General features: G+C 33.3%; 1 protein-coding gene across 1 annotated transcript in view; it reads right to left on the minus strand.

The window, feature by feature from the left end:
- Positions 1 to 17069, minus strand: part of LOC118350447 (butyrophilin subfamily 1 member A1-like) — a 60627-nt gene extending 43558 nt beyond the window's left edge. Inside the window, exons 1-2 of the mRNA XM_049092599.1 lie at positions 17015 to 17069; positions 12182 to 12214 (exon numbers count right to left, since the gene is read on the minus strand). Of these exons, the coding sequence (XP_048948556.1) occupies positions 12182 to 12214; positions 17015 to 17069 (88 nt within the window). The remainder of the gene's footprint in view (positions 1 to 12181; positions 12215 to 17014) is intronic.
- Between the last annotated feature and the right edge of the window lie 2291 nt (positions 17070 to 19360).

Genomic DNA, 19360 nt, shown 5'->3' on the forward strand with positions numbered 1-19360 from the left:
TTGTGTCCCAGGGATAAATCCTACTTGGTCATGGTGAATAATTTTCTTAATGTACTGTTGGATCCTATTGGCCAGTATCTTGTTGAGAATTTTTGCATCCATGTTCATCAGGGATATTGGTCTGTAATTCTCCTTTTTGGTGGGGTCTTTGTCTGGTTTTGGAATTAAGGTGATGCTGGCCTCATAGAACGAATTTGGAAGTACTCCATCTCTTTCTATCTTTCCAAACAGCTTAGGAGAATAGGTATGGTTTCTTCTTTAAACGTTTGATAAAATTCCCCAGGGAAGCCATCTGGCCCTGGACTCTTGTGTCTTGGGAGGTTTTTGATGACTGCTTCAATTTCCTCCCTGGTTATTGGCCTGTTCAGGTTTTCTATTTCTTCCTGTTCCAGTTTTGGTAGTTTGTGGCTTTCCAGGAATGCATCCATTTCTCCTAGATTGCCTAATTTATTGGCATATAGCTGTTCATAATATGTTTTTAAAATCATTTGTATTTCCTTGGTGTTGGTAGTGATCTCACCTTTCTCATTCATGATTTTATTAATTTGAGTCTTCTCTCTCTTCTTTTTAATAAGGCTGGCTAATGGTTTATCTATCTTATTAATTCTTTCAAAGAACCAACTCCTGGTTCTGTTGATCTGTTCCACCAAAAATTCTTTTATACACCTCCATTGTTCTGTCCCCAGTTTATGTTATTAAAATTGTCACAAATTACCTCTTTATGTATTTTGGACTCATATAGATTTATAATAACTCTTTATGCATTTGTTTTTTTAAATGCTAGAGAAAATAATAAGTGGTATCACAAATCAAAATCACAATAATATTGTTTTTTTATATTTGCCCATTTATTTCCCTTTCTTGGTGATCTTTATAGCATTATATGGCTTTCAGTTCCCATCTAACATTCTTTTATTTCAACCTGAAGGAATACCTTCAGCATTTCTTGTAGGACAGGCCTATTTTTAAGGTATGCTTCAGCTTATTTTCACCTGAGAATGTTAATTTCTCCTTTATTTTGAAGCTCAGTTTTTCTAGGTATAGTATTTTTGGCTGACAAGTTTTTCTCCCCATTATAGCTGCCTTCCCTTTCTGTCCTCCAAGGTCTTTGGAGAGAAATAGGCTAATGATTTTATTGAGCATCCCTTATATTTGAGGAGTCACTTCTCACTTGCTGTTTTCAAGACTCTGTCTTTACGTTTCAAAAGTTTGATTATACCATTTGCTGTGAATCACTTTTCATATATTTTTCTTGGAGGGTTCATTGAGCTTCTTGGATTTGTAGATCCACATATTTTATCAAATTTCAGAAATTTTCAGCCATTATTTATATAATCTCTCTTTCTTTCTCTCTCCTACTGCTTGGGCCTCCATCACACATATATTTGCTCTCTCTTGATAATATCCCACAAACCTCTTAGACTAGACTCACTTTACTCCGTTCTATATTCTTCCAACTCCTCAGACTCAACCTTTTCAACTATCCTATCTTCAATTCACTGATTCTTTCCTCTGCCTACTCACATGTGTTATTGAACATCTCTAATAGTTATTATATTTTTTAGTTCCAGAATTTCTATTTTGTTCTTTTCTATAATTTCTATTTCTGTAGTGATATTTTCATTTTGTTACTATATTGTCTTTCTGATTTCTTCTAGTTATTTGTCTGTGTTTTTATTCAGTTCTCTGTATATATTTAAGACAGTTTTGAATAACTTTGTCTGTAAACCTGATGTCTGTGTTTCCTCTGGTATGATCTGCAAATTTATTTTCTTCATCTGATGGTAATGTTTTCTTGTTATTTGTATGCCTTTATTTTGTTATTATTGTTGTTATTGTTGAAATTTATACATTTGAAAAAGTAGCCCTCCCCCAGTCTTTCCTGAATCTTTCTGTACCAAGGAATTCCTTCACTGATTAGCTGGGCATGATCTGAGCGTAGGGATAATACCAAGATGAAAGCTTAAGGTTTTCTCGGGTCTCTTTTGAGCAGTGTCTTATGTTGGCCTTCATGTGTTTTTCTCAATTCTCTCATGTACCTGGGTACTTTTAAATTCCTTAACTTTCCAGAGTTTCCTCCCATGTCTCTCAGAGTCTGAGATTGTCTATTGTATGTCTCCACCTCTAATGACTTGCCAAAAGGGTTTCTGGGTCTAGGCTCCTTACTACTTTCTTTAACAAATGCATTGCACTTTTTCATGTCTAAGATCCAAATTAGATAAGACAGATATCAGCCCTGAAGGTAGTCCCCAGGCATATTAGACTGTTGTAAATAAGGAACAGAAGTGGGAGGTGTGCTGATATTTCCCCTAACCCTTGTGGTAGAGGAGGGCAAAAGGCAAGTAAATATGCTACAAACTTTCTTATCATTTGAACATGTTTCAGTCTTAATTGGACATTCATTTGGTTACTGTAGATGTTTGACTATTTTCCAGAACACTTAAAAATTTATTCAGCAAAAAAAATAAAAATAAAAATAAATTAAAAAAAAATTTATTCAGCCAATTTCTCTGTTTGGGTTTTCTTGAGGATCAAGAGAGCTTCATACTTGCATTTTGCTGGCATCATTCTTTCACTGTTATTTGTTAAAGTTTCTCAGTCATCTTTTGGTTGGTTAAAGCTTATCCTTTACTAGAATCCTTAGGACTAATATCCTCCTTTCTTAAGTTTCCTGAAAAATTGCTTCAATTTTGTATTGTTTTTGAAAAATATACTACTGATAAAAGTTTTGTGTGTTTTTTTTTTTTTTTTTTTGGTGGTAGTCTTTCTTTTCTTCTGGGGATCCTAAAGATTTTTTAAATTTATCTTTAACCTTTGATATTAATACTAGAATTTGTTTCAGAATTAATTTTTCTGGGTCAATTTTTCTTTTACTTGAAAATTTTTCATGCGTTTTTATTTTATTTAAAAAGATTTTTTTTTTTTCATGAAAAACACAGAGAAAGAAGCAGAGACATAGGCAGAGGGAGAAGCAGGCTCTCCACAGGGAACCCAATGTGGGACTTGATGCCAGGACTCAGGATTATGCCCTGAGCCAAAGGCAGATAGATGCTCAACCACTAAGCCCACCCAGACATCTCATGAATTTTGCTTTTAAATATGATTACTGGTTCACTATTTTGATTTTCTTCTTTTTCAATTTTCTTCATTCTTCTTGATTTTCAAGATTTTGAATCACTAATATGGAATGTTCAATCTTTTTTTCTGGCATTTCTACTACTTGTTTCTGATCCTTTTTACTTAAAAGAGAAACCTTTAAAAATTCTATTTTTTTGTTTTCTTCAATATTCTTTACAAAATTTATTATCTTTATTCTATTATCTTTATTCTTTATTCTTTTAAAATTTCCTTTCTGATTTCGGTGAACCTTTGTGCAATTTCTTTATTATTTTTGCATTTCTGCCTTTGTATTTGCATTTTTGATTCAAGGTGTTCTTTTTTTCCCCCATGTCTTGAAATGCTTGCTTAAACATATTTAATACAGTTTACAATATGATATAACTGACTTCTTCAGTTTTATACTTAATTTAGGGAATATTTTTGTTTGCACAAAGGACTTCGTTTGCATTTTCTGACTTTTACTTAAAGTCATGTATGGAAATTGCTTGGGTATTTCTCTTCATTTATTTAATGGACAGAGTATTTAAAGATGTTTTTATTTATTTATTTATTTATTTAAAGATTTATTTATTCATTCATTCAGAGAGAGCGAAGAGAGAGGCAGAGACACAGGCGGAGGGAGAAGCAGGCTCCATGCAGGGAGCCCAATGTGGGACTCGATTCTGGGTCTCCAGGATCACACCCCAGGCTGCAGGCGGCGCTAAACCGCTGCACCACCGGGGCTGCCCAAAGATGTTTTTATTTATTACTTATGTTCTCATCTTTACAGTTACTTTATTAATGGTTTTGGCAACAGGGGAGACCAATTATCTATCTTTTTTTCCTCTTCCATTCTAAATGAGCCTTCATTCATCTCCCTTAGTTGATTCTTTCCTCCTTTCTTTTCTCTATCAATAAGACATTTTCCCCAGAGGGAATAGTTCTCCTGGGTAGCCACTTTACTTCCCACATAGTTTCAAGTCCCTTTTCCACATTTAGATTTTGATCTACCAGGTCCCAATCTTTGTTTAGTCATTTTTTTTGCTTTTTGATTTAATTTATTTTTACGGGACTAATTTTCTGTTACTAAACTTACTTATTCTTTCTAGAATCCGATTTCTTGTATCCCCTTATGTAGACAATCATATCACCCAGAAATAGAGAATGTCTTATTTATTCTTTTCCAATATGCATAGTTTAATTTCTGTTTCTTGCCTTATTGATCTGGCTAGAATCTCTACCAACTATGATGTTTAATGAGAGTGATGAGAGCAGACATCCATGTCTCATCCAGTTTTGCAGGAAAAGCATTCAGTCTTCATTCATTGTGATGTTAACTGTAGTTTTTTTGTTTGTAGATGCCCTTTATCAGGTTAAAGACTTTCACTTATATTTCTAGTTTGTTGATAGTTTTCAACAAGAATAGAAGTATGGATATTTAATTTTTATTGAATATGTTTTATGTCTTTATTGTAGTGATCACATTATTTTTCTTTTTTAGATCATGCTATGGTAATTTATATTCGTCACTTTTTTTTTTTAATCTTGGACCAGTTTTGCATTCCTGGAATAAACTTGATTTAATCACACTATATTATCTTTTGCATATATTGCTGTATTTACTTGCTAATATATTTTGAGAATTTTTTTCTATGTTCTTGGAAATATTGACCTGTACTTTTCTTTTAGAATTTTTATCTGATTTTTTGTATCATGATAATGTTGATTTTATAAAGCGAGATAATATATTTTTCTATCTCTTTTATATTCTGGAAGTGGTTTGTAAACTGATGTTACTGCTTCAGATGTTCAGTAGAATTCCCATTGAAACCAGCTGGGCTTGGATTTTTATCTGTTGAAAAATTTTAAATTACAAATTCGATTTATTCAGTAGACATAGGACAATTTAGATTATCTATTTATTTTGTAATAATTTTTGCCATTGGCATTTCTCAAGGAAATTGCGTATTTCTTATAATTTGTTGAATGTATAGGCTTGAACTTTGATCACAATATTGTCTATTTTTTAATGTCTCTAAGTCTTTAGTCATTGCCTTCTTTCATCTTAATCTTGGTAATTTTTGCCTTCTCATACATACATGTATATGTTTTACTTGCCAGTCTGGCTAGGGGTTGATCAATTTCATTATTTTATCAAAGTACAAACTTAGCTATTAATTTTTTCTATTTTTCAGCTTTCAATAGAATTCATTTCTGATATTATCTTTATTGTTTATTTCCTTTTAATTGCTTTGAGTTTATTTTGTTCATTTAAAGAATTTTAATGTGGAGTTTTAGATAACTAATTTGAGACTTAAATAAATAAATAAATAAATAAACTAATTTGAGACTTTTTGAATATAAGAATATAATAAATTCTTCTCTAAGTACTGTTTTAACGACACTCATAAATAATGATATGATGCATTTTCATTTTCATTCCAAAATATTTTTTATTTCTTGATTATTTCCTCCTTGATTCATATTCTGTTTAGCAGTGTGTTGTTTAATATCCAAATCCTGGGGGGTAGTGTATAATTTGTTTATATTTCTGTTACTGATATATAATTAATTTATGATCATAGAACACAATTTGTATGATTTCTATTACTTCAAACATGTTAAAATATGTCTGTCACCTGGATTTTGTTTTTAGTTTATGTTCTATGTGCAATTGAAAACAGTTCTACAATCATTTGTAGAGTGTTTTATCAATGTCAAATTGATTGAGATTGTTATTTAGTTATTCTAAATCCTATTGTTTCCTGTCTACTGAAAGAGGAATGTTGATATCTTCAAATATTATTATTATTTTAAAGATTTTATTTATTTTTTCATGAGAGACACAGAGAGAGGCAGAGACGTAGGCAGAGAGAGAAGAAGGCTCCCTGTAGGGAGCCCAGTTTGGGACTCAATCTCAGGACCTGAGATCATGACCTGAGTCAAAGGCCAATGCCCAACTATCCAGGTGCCTTTCTATCAGTTTTCACTTCATGTATTTGACGTTTTGCTACAAAGTTAATATTTTCTGTTAATTTAGGAGTATTAATGATCTCAAAGAATTTACTGAGGTTTTTTGTTTGTTCTTGTTTTTAAAGATTTTATTTATTTATTTGAGAGACACAGAGAGAGAAGAGAGAGAGAGAGTGAGAGAGTGAGTGAGCCGGGGAAGGGGCAGAGGGAAGAGAGAGAAGCAGACTCCTCGCTGAGCAGGAAACCTGACATGAGGCTTGATTCCAAGACCTTAGCATCATAATCTGAGCTAGGCCCCCATTATGATTATTTAATGTCTAATTGTATCCCTTATATTTTGTGTTCTATTTTTCTTATTAATATGTCTTCTCCAGCATATGTTAGTATTGTACATATTTTTCTATCCTATTTATTTATTATTTATATTTTTTATGTATTTTAACCAATATTTGTTTTCAATGTGGGTTTCTAATAGTGTGTAATTGGGCCTTTCAAAAAGTCCAATATGATGATCTCTGGCATTTTGATTGACATATTTAGTTCATTTAGAATTAAGATATCTATCTTAACTGCTGTTAAGATAGATTTGAACCGCTGTATTACATCTGGTTAATGTTTGTCCCTGTACTTTTTTCTCTGTTCCCTCATTCTTGCCTTCTTGTGAGTTATTCTAGCACTTTTTAGTATTCTATTTTAACTTAATTATTGTATTTGTATTTTGGCAATAAATCTTTACATTCTATTTGTTTACATTTGCTCTAGGAATTTAAAAAGTTCATACCTAAACTTTCTTATTCCACTTAGAATGAATATTCCACCACTTCAAGTAAAATGTAGACATCTTAAATTCATACGTGCATTATTACTTTCCTTTTCTTATGTCATAGTTTTCAGGTGTATTATTTCACATATCTGAGAAACACACACTGTTAAAATTATTATATTCAATAGTCATTCATATTTTTAAGTTTAAATATTAAACTTAGAAAATATTATTTCACATTTACCTACACATTTATTATTTTTGTTGCTTCTATTAATTTCTGATGTTCCTAGTTTTCCCTATGCTATTGTTTTCCTTTATCTATTGTTTCCTATTGTGTTCCTTTCAGAACAGCTTTTTTTGTCATATTTTTAGAATAGATTTCTTAGTGATGAAGTCTCCTAGTTTTCCTTTATTTTATCTGTATTCTTAAAAGATTTTTTTCATGGAGTATAAAATTATGAATTGATGTTTTTCATTTCAGTGATTTATTGTTTATATTCTACATGAATTTATTTTTATTTACTTAATTTTAATTATTTATTATCTTATTCTACATGAATTTATTGTTTTTATTCTACATGAAGAGAACATGGTGTTGGCATGAAGACAGACAAATAGATCAGTGGAATAAAATTTTGAAACCAGAAATAAACTCATGATCATTTGATTTTTTCAAAAGATGCCAAGGCAATTCAATGGGGGAAAGGTATAGTCTTTTCAAGAGTCAGTGCTGGCACATCAGATATCCACATGCAAAAAGATGTCTTGGGATCTTTCCCTCACCCTACACAAAATTTGAACTCAAAATGTGTCATAGACCTAAAGGCAAGAGCTAAAACTATAAAACCTTCAGTAAGTAAAAATTGGAGAAAAATATTTGAAACTTTGAATTATGCAAGGACTTCTGAGATAGGAAGCCAAAAGCTTATGATAAAATAAACTGCTATATTGGACTTCATCAAAATTAAAACCGCTATGTTTTAAAATACACTGATAAGAAAGTGAAAGAACAATACACAGACTAGAAGAAAATTTGTTCAAATGATTTATCTGATAAAAGATTTGTATCCAAATATGTAAGATTTCTTAAAAGTAAAAAATAGGATGACAAACATTCCAATTGAAAAATGACAAAATAGAGATGCCTAGATGGCTTAGTTGTTTAAGCATCTGCCTTCAGCTTAGGTCATGTTCCCAGCATCCTGGGATAGAGCCCCATGGGGAAATCCTTGCTCAGTGGGGAGTCTGATTCTCCTTCTCCCTCTGACCCTACCTCCACATGTGCACTCTCTCTCTAGCTTGCTGTTTTTCTCAAATAAAATCTTTTTTTAAATAAAAAAATTTTAAAGGCAAAATAATAGATATTTCATCAAGGAAGGAATACAAAATGGTTATAAACCACATGATAAAATATTCAACATAATAAGGATTATAGATAATAACAAATGGTGTCATGCATTGCTGCCCAAATGTAAAATGGTATTTTGGTAAACAGTTTGATGATTTTATTAAATGTTAAACATAAATTTATCTTATGATTTAGAATTCCCATTCCTAAGTGTATAACCAAGAGAAATAAAATACATTTTCACTCAAAGATGTGTATGTGAATATTCCTAGTAGAATTGCTCATAAGGCTTCAAAAGCGGAAACTGGTGCAGTCACTCTGGAAAACAGTATGGAATTTCTTCAAAAAGTTAAAAATAGAACTACCCTATGATCCAGCAATTGCCTGCCGGGTATTTACCCAAAGTATAGAAAAATATTGGTTCAGAGGGGCACATGCATCCTGATGTTTATAGCAGCATTATTTACAATAGCCAAATTATGGAAAGAGCCCATATACCCATTGATTGTTGAATGGATTAAGAAATTGTGGTGTGCATCAGGCTCCCTGAAAGTGGCCTGCTTCTCCCTGTCTGTGTCTCTGCGCCTCTCTCTCTCTCTGTGTCTCTCATGAATAAATAAAATCTTTTAAAAAAAGAAATTGTGGTGTGCATTTTATATATATATAATATATAATATAATATATGTAATGGAATATATATGTATGATATATAAATATATATAATGGAATATTATTTAGCCATAAGAATGTTGCCATTTTGCAACAACATGGATGGAGCTAGAGTGTTCTATGCTAAGCGAAATAAGTCAGTCAGAGAAAGATAAATACCATATGATTTCACTCATATATGGAATTTAAAAGAATGAAATAGGTGAAAAAAGAGAGAGACAAACCATAAAATAGACTCTTAAATAAACAGAACAGGGATCCCTGGGTGGCGCAGCGGTTTGGCGCTTCTCTCTCTGCCTCTCTCTCTCTCTCTCTCTCTCTCTCTGTGACTATCATAAATAAATAAAAAATTAAAAAAAATAAAATAAACAGAACAAACATGTCAAATAGTAAAGCAGTAAAATAGTTTTAAATTTAATTAAATTTCTTGTGACTGAACCCTTCAAAATAATTTCCTAAAGTCTTCTTTAGGCATGATATCATTGTCATAATCATCACCATTGCCATTACCATCATTATCATAATCATTATCATTGTCATTGTCACCACCATCCCCAGCATTCCCACTGACATTCATTAAGCGCTTTCTCTGCACTAAGCACTGTGATACATGCTTCATAAGCAGCATCACATTTGGTTACCAGAAGTACTTCGGAAGTTATGATGCTTAGGCAGAAGAATAAACTGAGATTAGAGCAAGGCTACATTACTTGCTGAGTTTCCCACAGTCCTTATTTCAGAGTGGAATTTTATTCAAAGTGAGTATTCTATTACTAGAAAAATATATTTTCAGTAAAAGAGAAAAAAAAAGCATTAGGGTAAAGCAACAGTCTCCATGTAACTATGTAGTGCTATGCAATACTATGAAATACACAGCAATATTATGTGAAGAGTTTGGAAGACCTTCAAAAAATTAAAGAATAGTATAAGACATACCTTTTTTTTTCTTATTTCAGCCACTTTATTTAACAATCTAATTAGCAATTTAACATTATGCTTCATTTTTCCTATTAGGATAGGACATTTAGAGTGCTTTGAAAATGGTCAGCCAAAAAAAAATAAATAAAAAATAAAAAGAAAAAAAAAAAAGAAAAGAAAATGGTCAACCAAAACCTCCAACTATTAAATTATATACACAGGCCTGTCTTATTCATTATTTTATGTTCTTCTGTATATATAGTATTTACTTAAAATGGATCAAAGACCAAAATTCGAGAGCATAAAACAATAAAAATCTTTTTAAAAAAATAGAGGTACAGTGGAGAACCTGGGTGGCTCAGTCAGTTAAGCATCTGACTCTTGATTTCGGCTCAGGTCATGACCTCAAGACTGTGGGAACTAGCCCCTAATCAGGCTCCCCACGCAGTGGAGAATCTGCATGAGGAACCTCTATTTCTGCTCCTCCCCCACTCATGTGCACACATGCACGTGTGCACGCATACACACAAATTCTCTCTCTCAAACAAAATAAATCTTAAAAAAATAATAAATAAACCTGAATTCATAAAAGTCAAAATTATGGATCAAAACAGAAGCAGTGAAGAGATAATGTGCATAATGAGAGAAAATATTTGCAAATTATGTTTTGAGGGCCTAATATCAAGAATATATAAAGAAGCTTTACAACTTCATGACAAAAAGAAAAACAATCCTTTTAGAAAATGGATAAAGAAGAGGTGGTATACGTATACAATGGAATATTATTCAGCCATTAGAAACGACAAATACCCACCATTTGCTTCGACGTGGATGGAACTGGAGGGTATTATGCTGAGTGAAATAAGTCAGTCGGAGAAGGACAAACATTATATGGTCTCATTCATTTGGGGAATATAAAAATTCGTGAAAGGGAATAAAGGGAAAGGAGAGAAAATGAGTGAAAATATCAGTGAGGGTAACAAAACATGAGAGACATCCTAACTTGGGAAATGAACAAGGGGTAGTGGAAGGGGAGGTGGTCGGGTGGTTGGGGTGACTGGGTGATGGGCACTGAGGGGGCACTAGGTGGGATGAGCACTGGGTGTTATGCTATATGTTGGCAAATTGAACTCCAAATAAAAAAATAAAAATAAAATAAAAAGAAAATGAGCAGAAGACCTGAATAGACATTTATTCATGGATATACAAATGGTCAAGAAAGACATGAAAATATGCTCAACTTCTTTTGTCATTAGGGAGGTGCACATCAAGATTACAATGATATACCACTTTATAGGTACCAGTAAGACCATAATTTAAAAATTGGAAAATAACAAGTATTGGTGAGTAGAGGAGAAATTGGAACTCTAATACATTGCTGTTTGTAATGTAAAATAGTACTACCAGAGTGGAAAATAATTTGGCATACTGTGTAAAAGTTTTTTTTTTTTTTTTTTTTTTTTTTTTAAATTTTTTTTTTATTTATTTATGATAGTCACAGAGAGAGAGAGAGGCAGAGACACAGGCAGAGGGAGAAGCAGGCTCCATGCACCGGGAGCCCGACGTGGGATTCGATCCCGGGTCTCCAGGATCATGCCCTGGGCCAAAGGCAGGCGCCAAACCGCTGCGCCACCCAGGGATCCCTGTGTAAAAGTTAAACATAGTATATTGTATGATCCAGTAATTCCATTCATGGGTCTATAGCCCCCAGATTGAAAACAGGTATTTGAACAAATACCTGTGCAAAGATATTCATAGCAGCACTACTCACAAAAGTCAAAAGCTAGATAAATCCCAAAGGTCAATGGATAAACAAAATGTGTTACACCCATACAATGAAGTCTTTCTTATTCAATCATAAAAAGGAATAAAGTACTGATATGTACTACAATATGAATACAAGCCTCAAAAATTTTATGTAAGTGAAAGAAGGCAGACACAAAATGTCACATATTTGTTAATCCCATGGATATGAGATCCTACCAGAAAAGGGAAATTCACAGAAATAGAAAGCAGATAGTGATTGCCAGAGACTAGGAGTGGTAGGAGAATGAGAAGTGACTTCTTAAAGAGTATGGATTTTACCTGGGGTGATGAAATTCTTTTTGGAACTAGATGGAAGTAATAATTATAAAATATTTTAAATGTACTAAATGCCACTGAACTGTCAAAATGGTTAATTTAATTTAATGTTATTTAATGTTTGAATTTTATCTCAATAAAAGTAAGAAATCAAATCAATAGAAGTGACCTGCAAATGAAATAACAGAAGGTCACCAATTCATTTACTAATAGACAAAGTCCTTGGTTCAACACAACGCCAAGATGCCCAGTGCTACTCTCATCAGTCAAGAGCTGACATTGCTTAAACTGCATGATTTGTACTTATGTGAAGATGAAATGCCTACCTGTCTTTTGCTTAGTTTCTTCCCTCCTTGTTCCTGAAAAAGAAAATAGACAAAAATTTGGAGAGTTTAGAAAAAACAAAACAGGAAAAATCTGTTACATATTAAATTGAAACAAATTGCAAGTGTAGCAATAGAGTTGGTAATAGATTGGTATACTGGGAGGAAAATTTTATTTGCTATAATGTGAAGCTACTGAACCCCGTTTCTTTTTATTGTCTTATTCTTTTTATTTTCTTTTTATTGAGTTTGCTGCAATGATACACTTTCTAAGTGATTTAAGATTTGAAACTCACCATTTTTTATTTTCTCTGTAAATCATATGAAAAATATTGATAAAATAAGTGAAGTGATTCATAAAGATATATAGATGATCAAATATTAGTTCTTTTAGGAGCAAATTCTGCTTTTACAAAATTCTAAAGTACCAAGAGCAATGCTTTTATCCAAGGACAGGTTTTCCTTCAATAATATATTTTCTATTTTGGTGGAGATAAATTTCCCTTTGACTTCCTCCCTTTTCTCTAAATAAATGCATTAAATAATTAATTTTTTAAAATAACTGATACAACATAAAAATAAATTAAAAGAAGGTAAGACTTATCAGGTCATTAATTAATTAAATCTTCTGTTTATGGATGAAGAGAAAACTCCTTATTTCACATTTTCAAAACAAAATAGAAGAAATTTTTAATTTTCAGGATTCACAATCTCTTTATCTTATTTCTATTCATATGTTTTTCCCTTCTCATTTGTTCCTTCTGTTATTTCCTGTATGCTTGTAGAAGTTTCTTTAGCATTTCTTATGGGACAAATGTGGTAACTAGTTTCTTCTTTTCTTGACTTTTCTTTCTTCCATGCATTAAAGTTTTTATTTTGTCTTTTTTGCTGAAGTCTATTTTCACTGAATATATAGACTACTAGGTTGACAGTCTTTTCTTTCAGTATTTTAATGATTTCACTTTATTGTATTCTTGTTCCTATGATTTCTGGTGTGAAATAACCTGGTTTTGAAAATTTCTCCTTTGTTGTTTTACGTTAGATACCTCCAAGAGTTATTTATCTTCAGTTTTCAAAAATTATGATTGTAATATTTCTAGGCTTGTTGCTGGTGTTGTTAATTTTAGTTACTTGATGGGTGTGAGGTGATATCTCATTGTAATTTTGACTTGCATTTCCCTGATAATGAGTGATATTGAGCATCTTTTCATGCATCTTCTGGCCATCTGTATATCTTCTTTGGGGAAATGTCCATTTATGTCTTCTCATCTTTTAATCAGGTTGTTTATTGGGTGTTTCTCTTACACTATCTAGCTCCATCCATGTTGTTGCAAATGGCAAGATTTCATTCTTTTTTATGGCTGAATAATATTCTATTTTGTATATATTCTATTTCTTCTTTATCCATTAATCTATCGATAGAGACTTGGGATGCTTCCATAATTTGGCTATTGTAGATAAGGCTGGAAGAGATGTGGGGATGGCTTATATCCTTTGTATAGAGAACTTTATATATTTTGGACACTAACCCTTTATCAGATATGTCATTTGCAAATATCATCTCCTATCTGCCACATCTCTTAGGTTGTCTTTTAGTTTTGTTGACTGTTTCCTGTGCTAGAACTTTTCATATTATCTCACATCTCCAAGGCTTTTGTTCATTATGTCTATGTTTTCTTATCTGTTCTTCAGCTAGGAAAATTCTGTGGATTTATGTTCCATCTTCTGGTCTTTTTGCTTATCATCTGCATTTTCCTATTGTGCTAATGCAGTAATATTTAAATTTCAGATGTTATATTTTTCAATTCTAAAATTTTGATTTAACTATTTTTTCTAGTTTCTTTTTTTTTAAGATTTTATTTATTTATTCATGAGAAAGAGAGAGAGGCACAGACACAGGCAGAGGGAGAAGCAGGCTTCATGCAGGGAGCCTGTGTGGGACTTGATCCCGGGTCTCCAGGATCACGCCCTGGACTGAAGGCGGCGCTAAACCGCTGAGCCACTGGGCTGCCCTTATTTTTTCCAGTTTCTATTTATCTGCTGTGAATTTTCATTCTTTTCTTTTCTAATCTCTTTTATTTTACTTGATGTAGCCCAGCAACCATAGTCTCCCTCCCTTCTTTAAACATTTTTATATAAAGCTCTGTATATTCTTTACTCAGATCCCCCTAATGATAGAAAATATCTTGTATAACTGTAGTAAGATATCAAAGCCAAGAAATTGACATGGGTATAATACTGTTAACTATGCAACATACCTCATTTGAGTTTCATCATTTTTGCATGTGTGTGATATGCATGTGTGTGTTTATGCAATTTCTCCCATCTGTGTATATCCAGGTTTCCCTGGAGGAACAGCCTTAGAGTTCTGGTATTTTATGGGGCCAACTGAGTATACTTCTCAGATATTAAATGCTTAGCATTTAGAAGTCAAGCTACAGGGATGCCTGGGTGGCTCAGTGGTTGAGCATCTGCCTTTCGCTCAGGTCCTGATCCTGGGGTCCTGGGATTGAGTTCCGCATCATGTTCTCCACAGGGAGCCTGCTTCTCCCTCTGCCTATGTCTCTCTTTCTTTGTGTCTCTCATGAATAAATAAATAAAATCTTTAAAAAAAATTCTTTAATTCAAATAATTGATTTCCTTGCATGCTTTAATATATTTATAATAATTTAATTAAAAAATCTTTGCCTAATAAGTCCAACATTTAACACCCCAAGTTCCCCAGGCACAGTGTCTGCCTTTTTTTCATGTATGGGCCATACTTTCCTGTGTATTTGTGTGTCTCCAAATTTTTGGATAAAAACTAGTACTGTGTCAACTCTAGAAATCCAATTCCTCTCCTTCCTCCAAGGCATGTTATTGTTGTTGCTGCTCTTTATGTGGTTAGTGATTTGCCTGACTCTTGACTTCCCTGTAGTGTGTAGCCACTGTAGTCTCTGATTACTTAGCTTATTGGTCAGCTAATGATTAATCAGAGATTTTGTTATTGCCTTGAGGTAAAACATTTCCAACTTTTGCTAAGGGGTTCTCTGTATGTGTTGGGATATGCCTGTCTGCTTAGAAAGTTTACAACTTTGCTTTAGTCTCCATTTTCTGCTTCCAGCTTCAATCAGCTAGAGGTGAGAGATTGGAATGCTCTTAGGCTCCCCTGGGCATTCAACATAGCCCTGCACGTGCGAGCAGTTTTCTAGATTTCCAAGTCAGGATTTCTCAAAGTCCCCTTTGTACATCTCATTGCCCAGATCTTCCTTTAAAAGTTTTGTTCCGATTCTTATTTGCCTGACTGATATCATATTTCTAGGTAGATGTAAAAATGTGCAGTTGATTATTTTTGACAAATTCCCTGAGGATAGAGTTTTTCCCATTAAGGAAGTTCTAAGCCTGATCAAATAATGGCAACATCTTGTGAATGGTGCTTTTCCAGGGAGCTGTGAGACAGGTCAATATGGCAATACTTTGCTTGTTTCACAGCTACCATTGTTGCCAGGCTGCTGTTTTAAAGGCTATCACAGGGCAGTCCCGGTGACCTAGTGGCTTAGCGCCACCTTCCGCCAGGGGTGTGATCCTGGAGACCCAAGATCAAGTCTCACATCTGCCTCTCTCTCTCTCTGTCATGAATAAATAAATAAAATCTTTAAAAAAAAAAAAAAGGCTATCACAGAGTTGGAGAGAGAGGGACAGGAGTAGGCCATGTTACAATGCACAAACTTGTACTGTTCTTATGTAGTTTAGCAGTTCTTCCCAAAGAAATAAGCTGTGAATTGTTGCACAACATTGTTTAATTTCTAGAGTTGATTGATTTTGACAATAAGCCCAGTATTTTCCTTGCCTTTTTTTTTTTTTTTTGTATATTTTTTATTTATTTTTTTGGAGAAGTGTATTTACGCAGATTCTTACTCTGCCAATCAGGAAGTTCTACCTTAAAGGTAAATTTGTACAATGTTATTTTGATGTTTCTCTGACATTTCCAGTAACTGGTATATGCTATATAAGAAACTGAAAGTAGCTTCAGTATTTGTTTATAACTCAAAATGTTTTTTTAATGTACTGTAAAGTTGGATTTTTGATTACACAGTAAATTAACTCAAAAATGGTCTTCTTCGGGGATCCCTGGGTGGCTCAGTGGTTTAGTGCCTGCTTTCGACCCAGGGCATGATCCTGGAGTCCCGGGATCGAATCCCATGTCAGGCTCCCTGCATGAAGGCTCCTTCTTCCTCTGCCTGTGTCTCTGCCTCTCTTTCTGTGTCTCTCATGAATAAATAAATAAAATCTTTTAAAAAAATGACCTTCTTCATTAATACTAGTTCATCCAAAGCTTTGTATAAACATGTTATTTTATAAATTGAATGTGACAACCTTTAACTAATATTTGCAAGCCTGTGAATCTTTCTGTGCATTGTTTTAGTGGTTTTTCAAAACCCAAACTCTAAACCGTTTGAAGAATTCTTTCACATATGAATCATTACAATGTCCATTTGTACACTTTTATTTTAAAATTATTTACTGGCAAGGTATACTGACTAATCTCTGGCAGTTCCTCTCCCAATACTTGGAACAGAGAGTTAATATTTGTGCACATGCCTTAGGAATAGGGGTTGGGGGCAGATGGACAAGTTGGCTTCCCATGGCAGGCCCTTTCCCTGCACACATGAAAACCTCCTCTTCTCCACAACTTTAGCCACTAATGCCACTTCTGCTGCTGCTGCCAATGTCACTGTCACATATCTGGGCCCAGTTCAAAGCCCAGTCACTTCCCTGGCCCCATGGTGTTCTGTTCTGCCACAGGTATTTGGGAATGCACTGGGCCAATCACTGTTGGTGCACCGATAGTGTTACCTGGAAGCCTGAGCCCACTGTGTGTGGACTGCTGCTGGAACACAAATGCTTGCATGTACTGTGAATCAATTCACTGCTTTCTCTGTTCATATGCATGGTCTATTGTCTTACTGGACTTCATTTATAAAACAGATATTCAAAGATAAACTTACAAAAAATTCAATATAATGAAAGAACATTATACCAAGGATATTCTCAGCACTGAGCCCTGAACAGCTGCATAAATTGCATATCTATGAAGCCAGTCCTGCACACATCCTTTTCATGAAAAATGTCATTGCAGGATTTTAGTGGTTACATATGCAGTATATGTGTAGCACTATGAGGACTAACATAAGAATACATGGATATAACTAGCTTTGTGGGCCCACATCTGGGGCTGACCATGCAGAATCTTTGCAATTCCGTAGGTCTGAATATTCCCATTAGAGTTATAATGACTTATTGGGGCAAGAGTCACACAAATAAAAACCAGTCTATCTCTTTTATCACCTATGAGATTAAAACAGCAGCTTTCCTATTGTCAGTTCTAATAATAGTCTCCGGTAAAATATTTGCAATTAGTCCTTATACAGATTTTGTATCTGAAATTCTTAAATTAGATTGCATGACTATATATTTTGTACCAGATTCTAATAGTATAGTGAGTGTTTCAATGTATGATTAGGAATGTTAAAATATATTTGTTCAAACTTTGCTTCTGTTTTGTACCAATATCCATTTTTATTGTTGTGTTGACAATGTTATATTCATTTAAATTTTTTTATTTTGTCTTGCTTTTATTTAATAGTATTTTTAATTCAGTGTTTTTGTTTTCAGAATAAAATATATTTTGTAGGATTTCATTCAATAATAATAATTTATTCCTATTGCCTTCTATGAATAGTGACAAAATCCCACTTTATTTATTTGGTTGTTTCTACATGTTCAGGATTTTTGAATTTGTAGGTACAGTATAATATGTTATTCTAATGAGGTTTTTTTTTTTTTTGCAGAAAACAATGTTAAAAATTGTGAAAAAATGTAGTAAAAATTCCTTAACATTTCCCCATAACTTTTGCTTGAAAATTAAGAATTTCTTATACTTTCACGTTGTTTATGATAAAATATATTCTATTTTAATCCTCCATCTAACTTAGTATCCATTCTCTAATATAAGAACCTATTCTCTAATTAGAAAAATAACTCCTTCATGTGACCATTAAGATTTTGATTAAATGCTATCAGTGGATTGAACTCATGACTTTTTTGGAAAAATACTTAATAAAAAGAAAGATCTCATTATTAAAATTCTTTTTTATATAGAGTCAAATATGGTACTTTACAACTTCAACCATTTATTTCTAATCCTAACAGTTGAAATAATGGAAGAGAGAGAAAATCTTCTTTTAATGACAAGTTATCAAAATAATCAAATATTTTACATGTAACTCAAATACTGTGGATTTCTCTGTTAAATATTATTTATACTGTTAATTTTAGAGACATGTTTTCAGAACCTTTATAATTCTGGGAATAATATACTTGATGAATTGTAGTTTGTCAAAATCTCTCTTAAATATGTTGCTTAGAAGTAAATATAAAAAGTGAAAAGTGGTCTGCCCTGGTGGCCCAGTGGTTTAGCAGGACCTTCAGCCCGGGGTGTGATCCTGGAGACCCAGGATCGAGTCCCACATCAGGTTCCCTGCATGGAAGCTTGCTTCTTCCTCTGACTGTGTCTCTGCCTCTCTTTTTTTCTCTCTCTCTCTGTCTGTCATGAATAAATAAATAAAATCTTTTTTTAAAAAGTGAAAAGTAAACAAAAGAGACTATTACATTTCTAACCTCCAATTCTGTTTTTATAATGAAGTTAGAGCCTGCTTATCTCTGTTATAATCATCATTCAGAAACCATGTCAAAATTAGAGTAGTAAACACTTAAGATATCATGATTTTACATATTTACTAACTTACCACTATCACGATATTCCTTTATGAACAGAGAAATAATAATGATGAAGGTCTCTAGGAGTAAGAGGCAATTGAAGTTTGTATCTACTCCAGGGTGGAACTCTGAAAAATCAATGCCAAAGAATTTTCTTATTAACATCCAGACCATCTTATTGCTGTTTCTTTTTTTTTTTTTTTAATTTATGATAGTCACACACACAGAGAGAGAGAGGCAGAGACACAGGCAGAGAGAGAAGCAGGCTCCATGCACCGGGAGCCCGATGTAGGATTCGATCCCGGGTCTCCAGAATCGCGCCCTGGGCAAAAGGCAGGCGCTAAACCGCTGCTCCACCCAGGATTCCCTTATTGCTGTTTCTACCATACAAGTTTTATTCTATACTTCCAGTAACCTATAGGT

Source organism: Canis lupus, chromosome 12 (genome assembly GCF_003254725.2).
Source record: "Canis lupus dingo isolate Sandy chromosome 12, ASM325472v2, whole genome shotgun sequence".
NCBI classification, from domain to species: domain Eukaryota; kingdom Metazoa; phylum Chordata; class Mammalia; order Carnivora; family Canidae; genus Canis; species Canis lupus.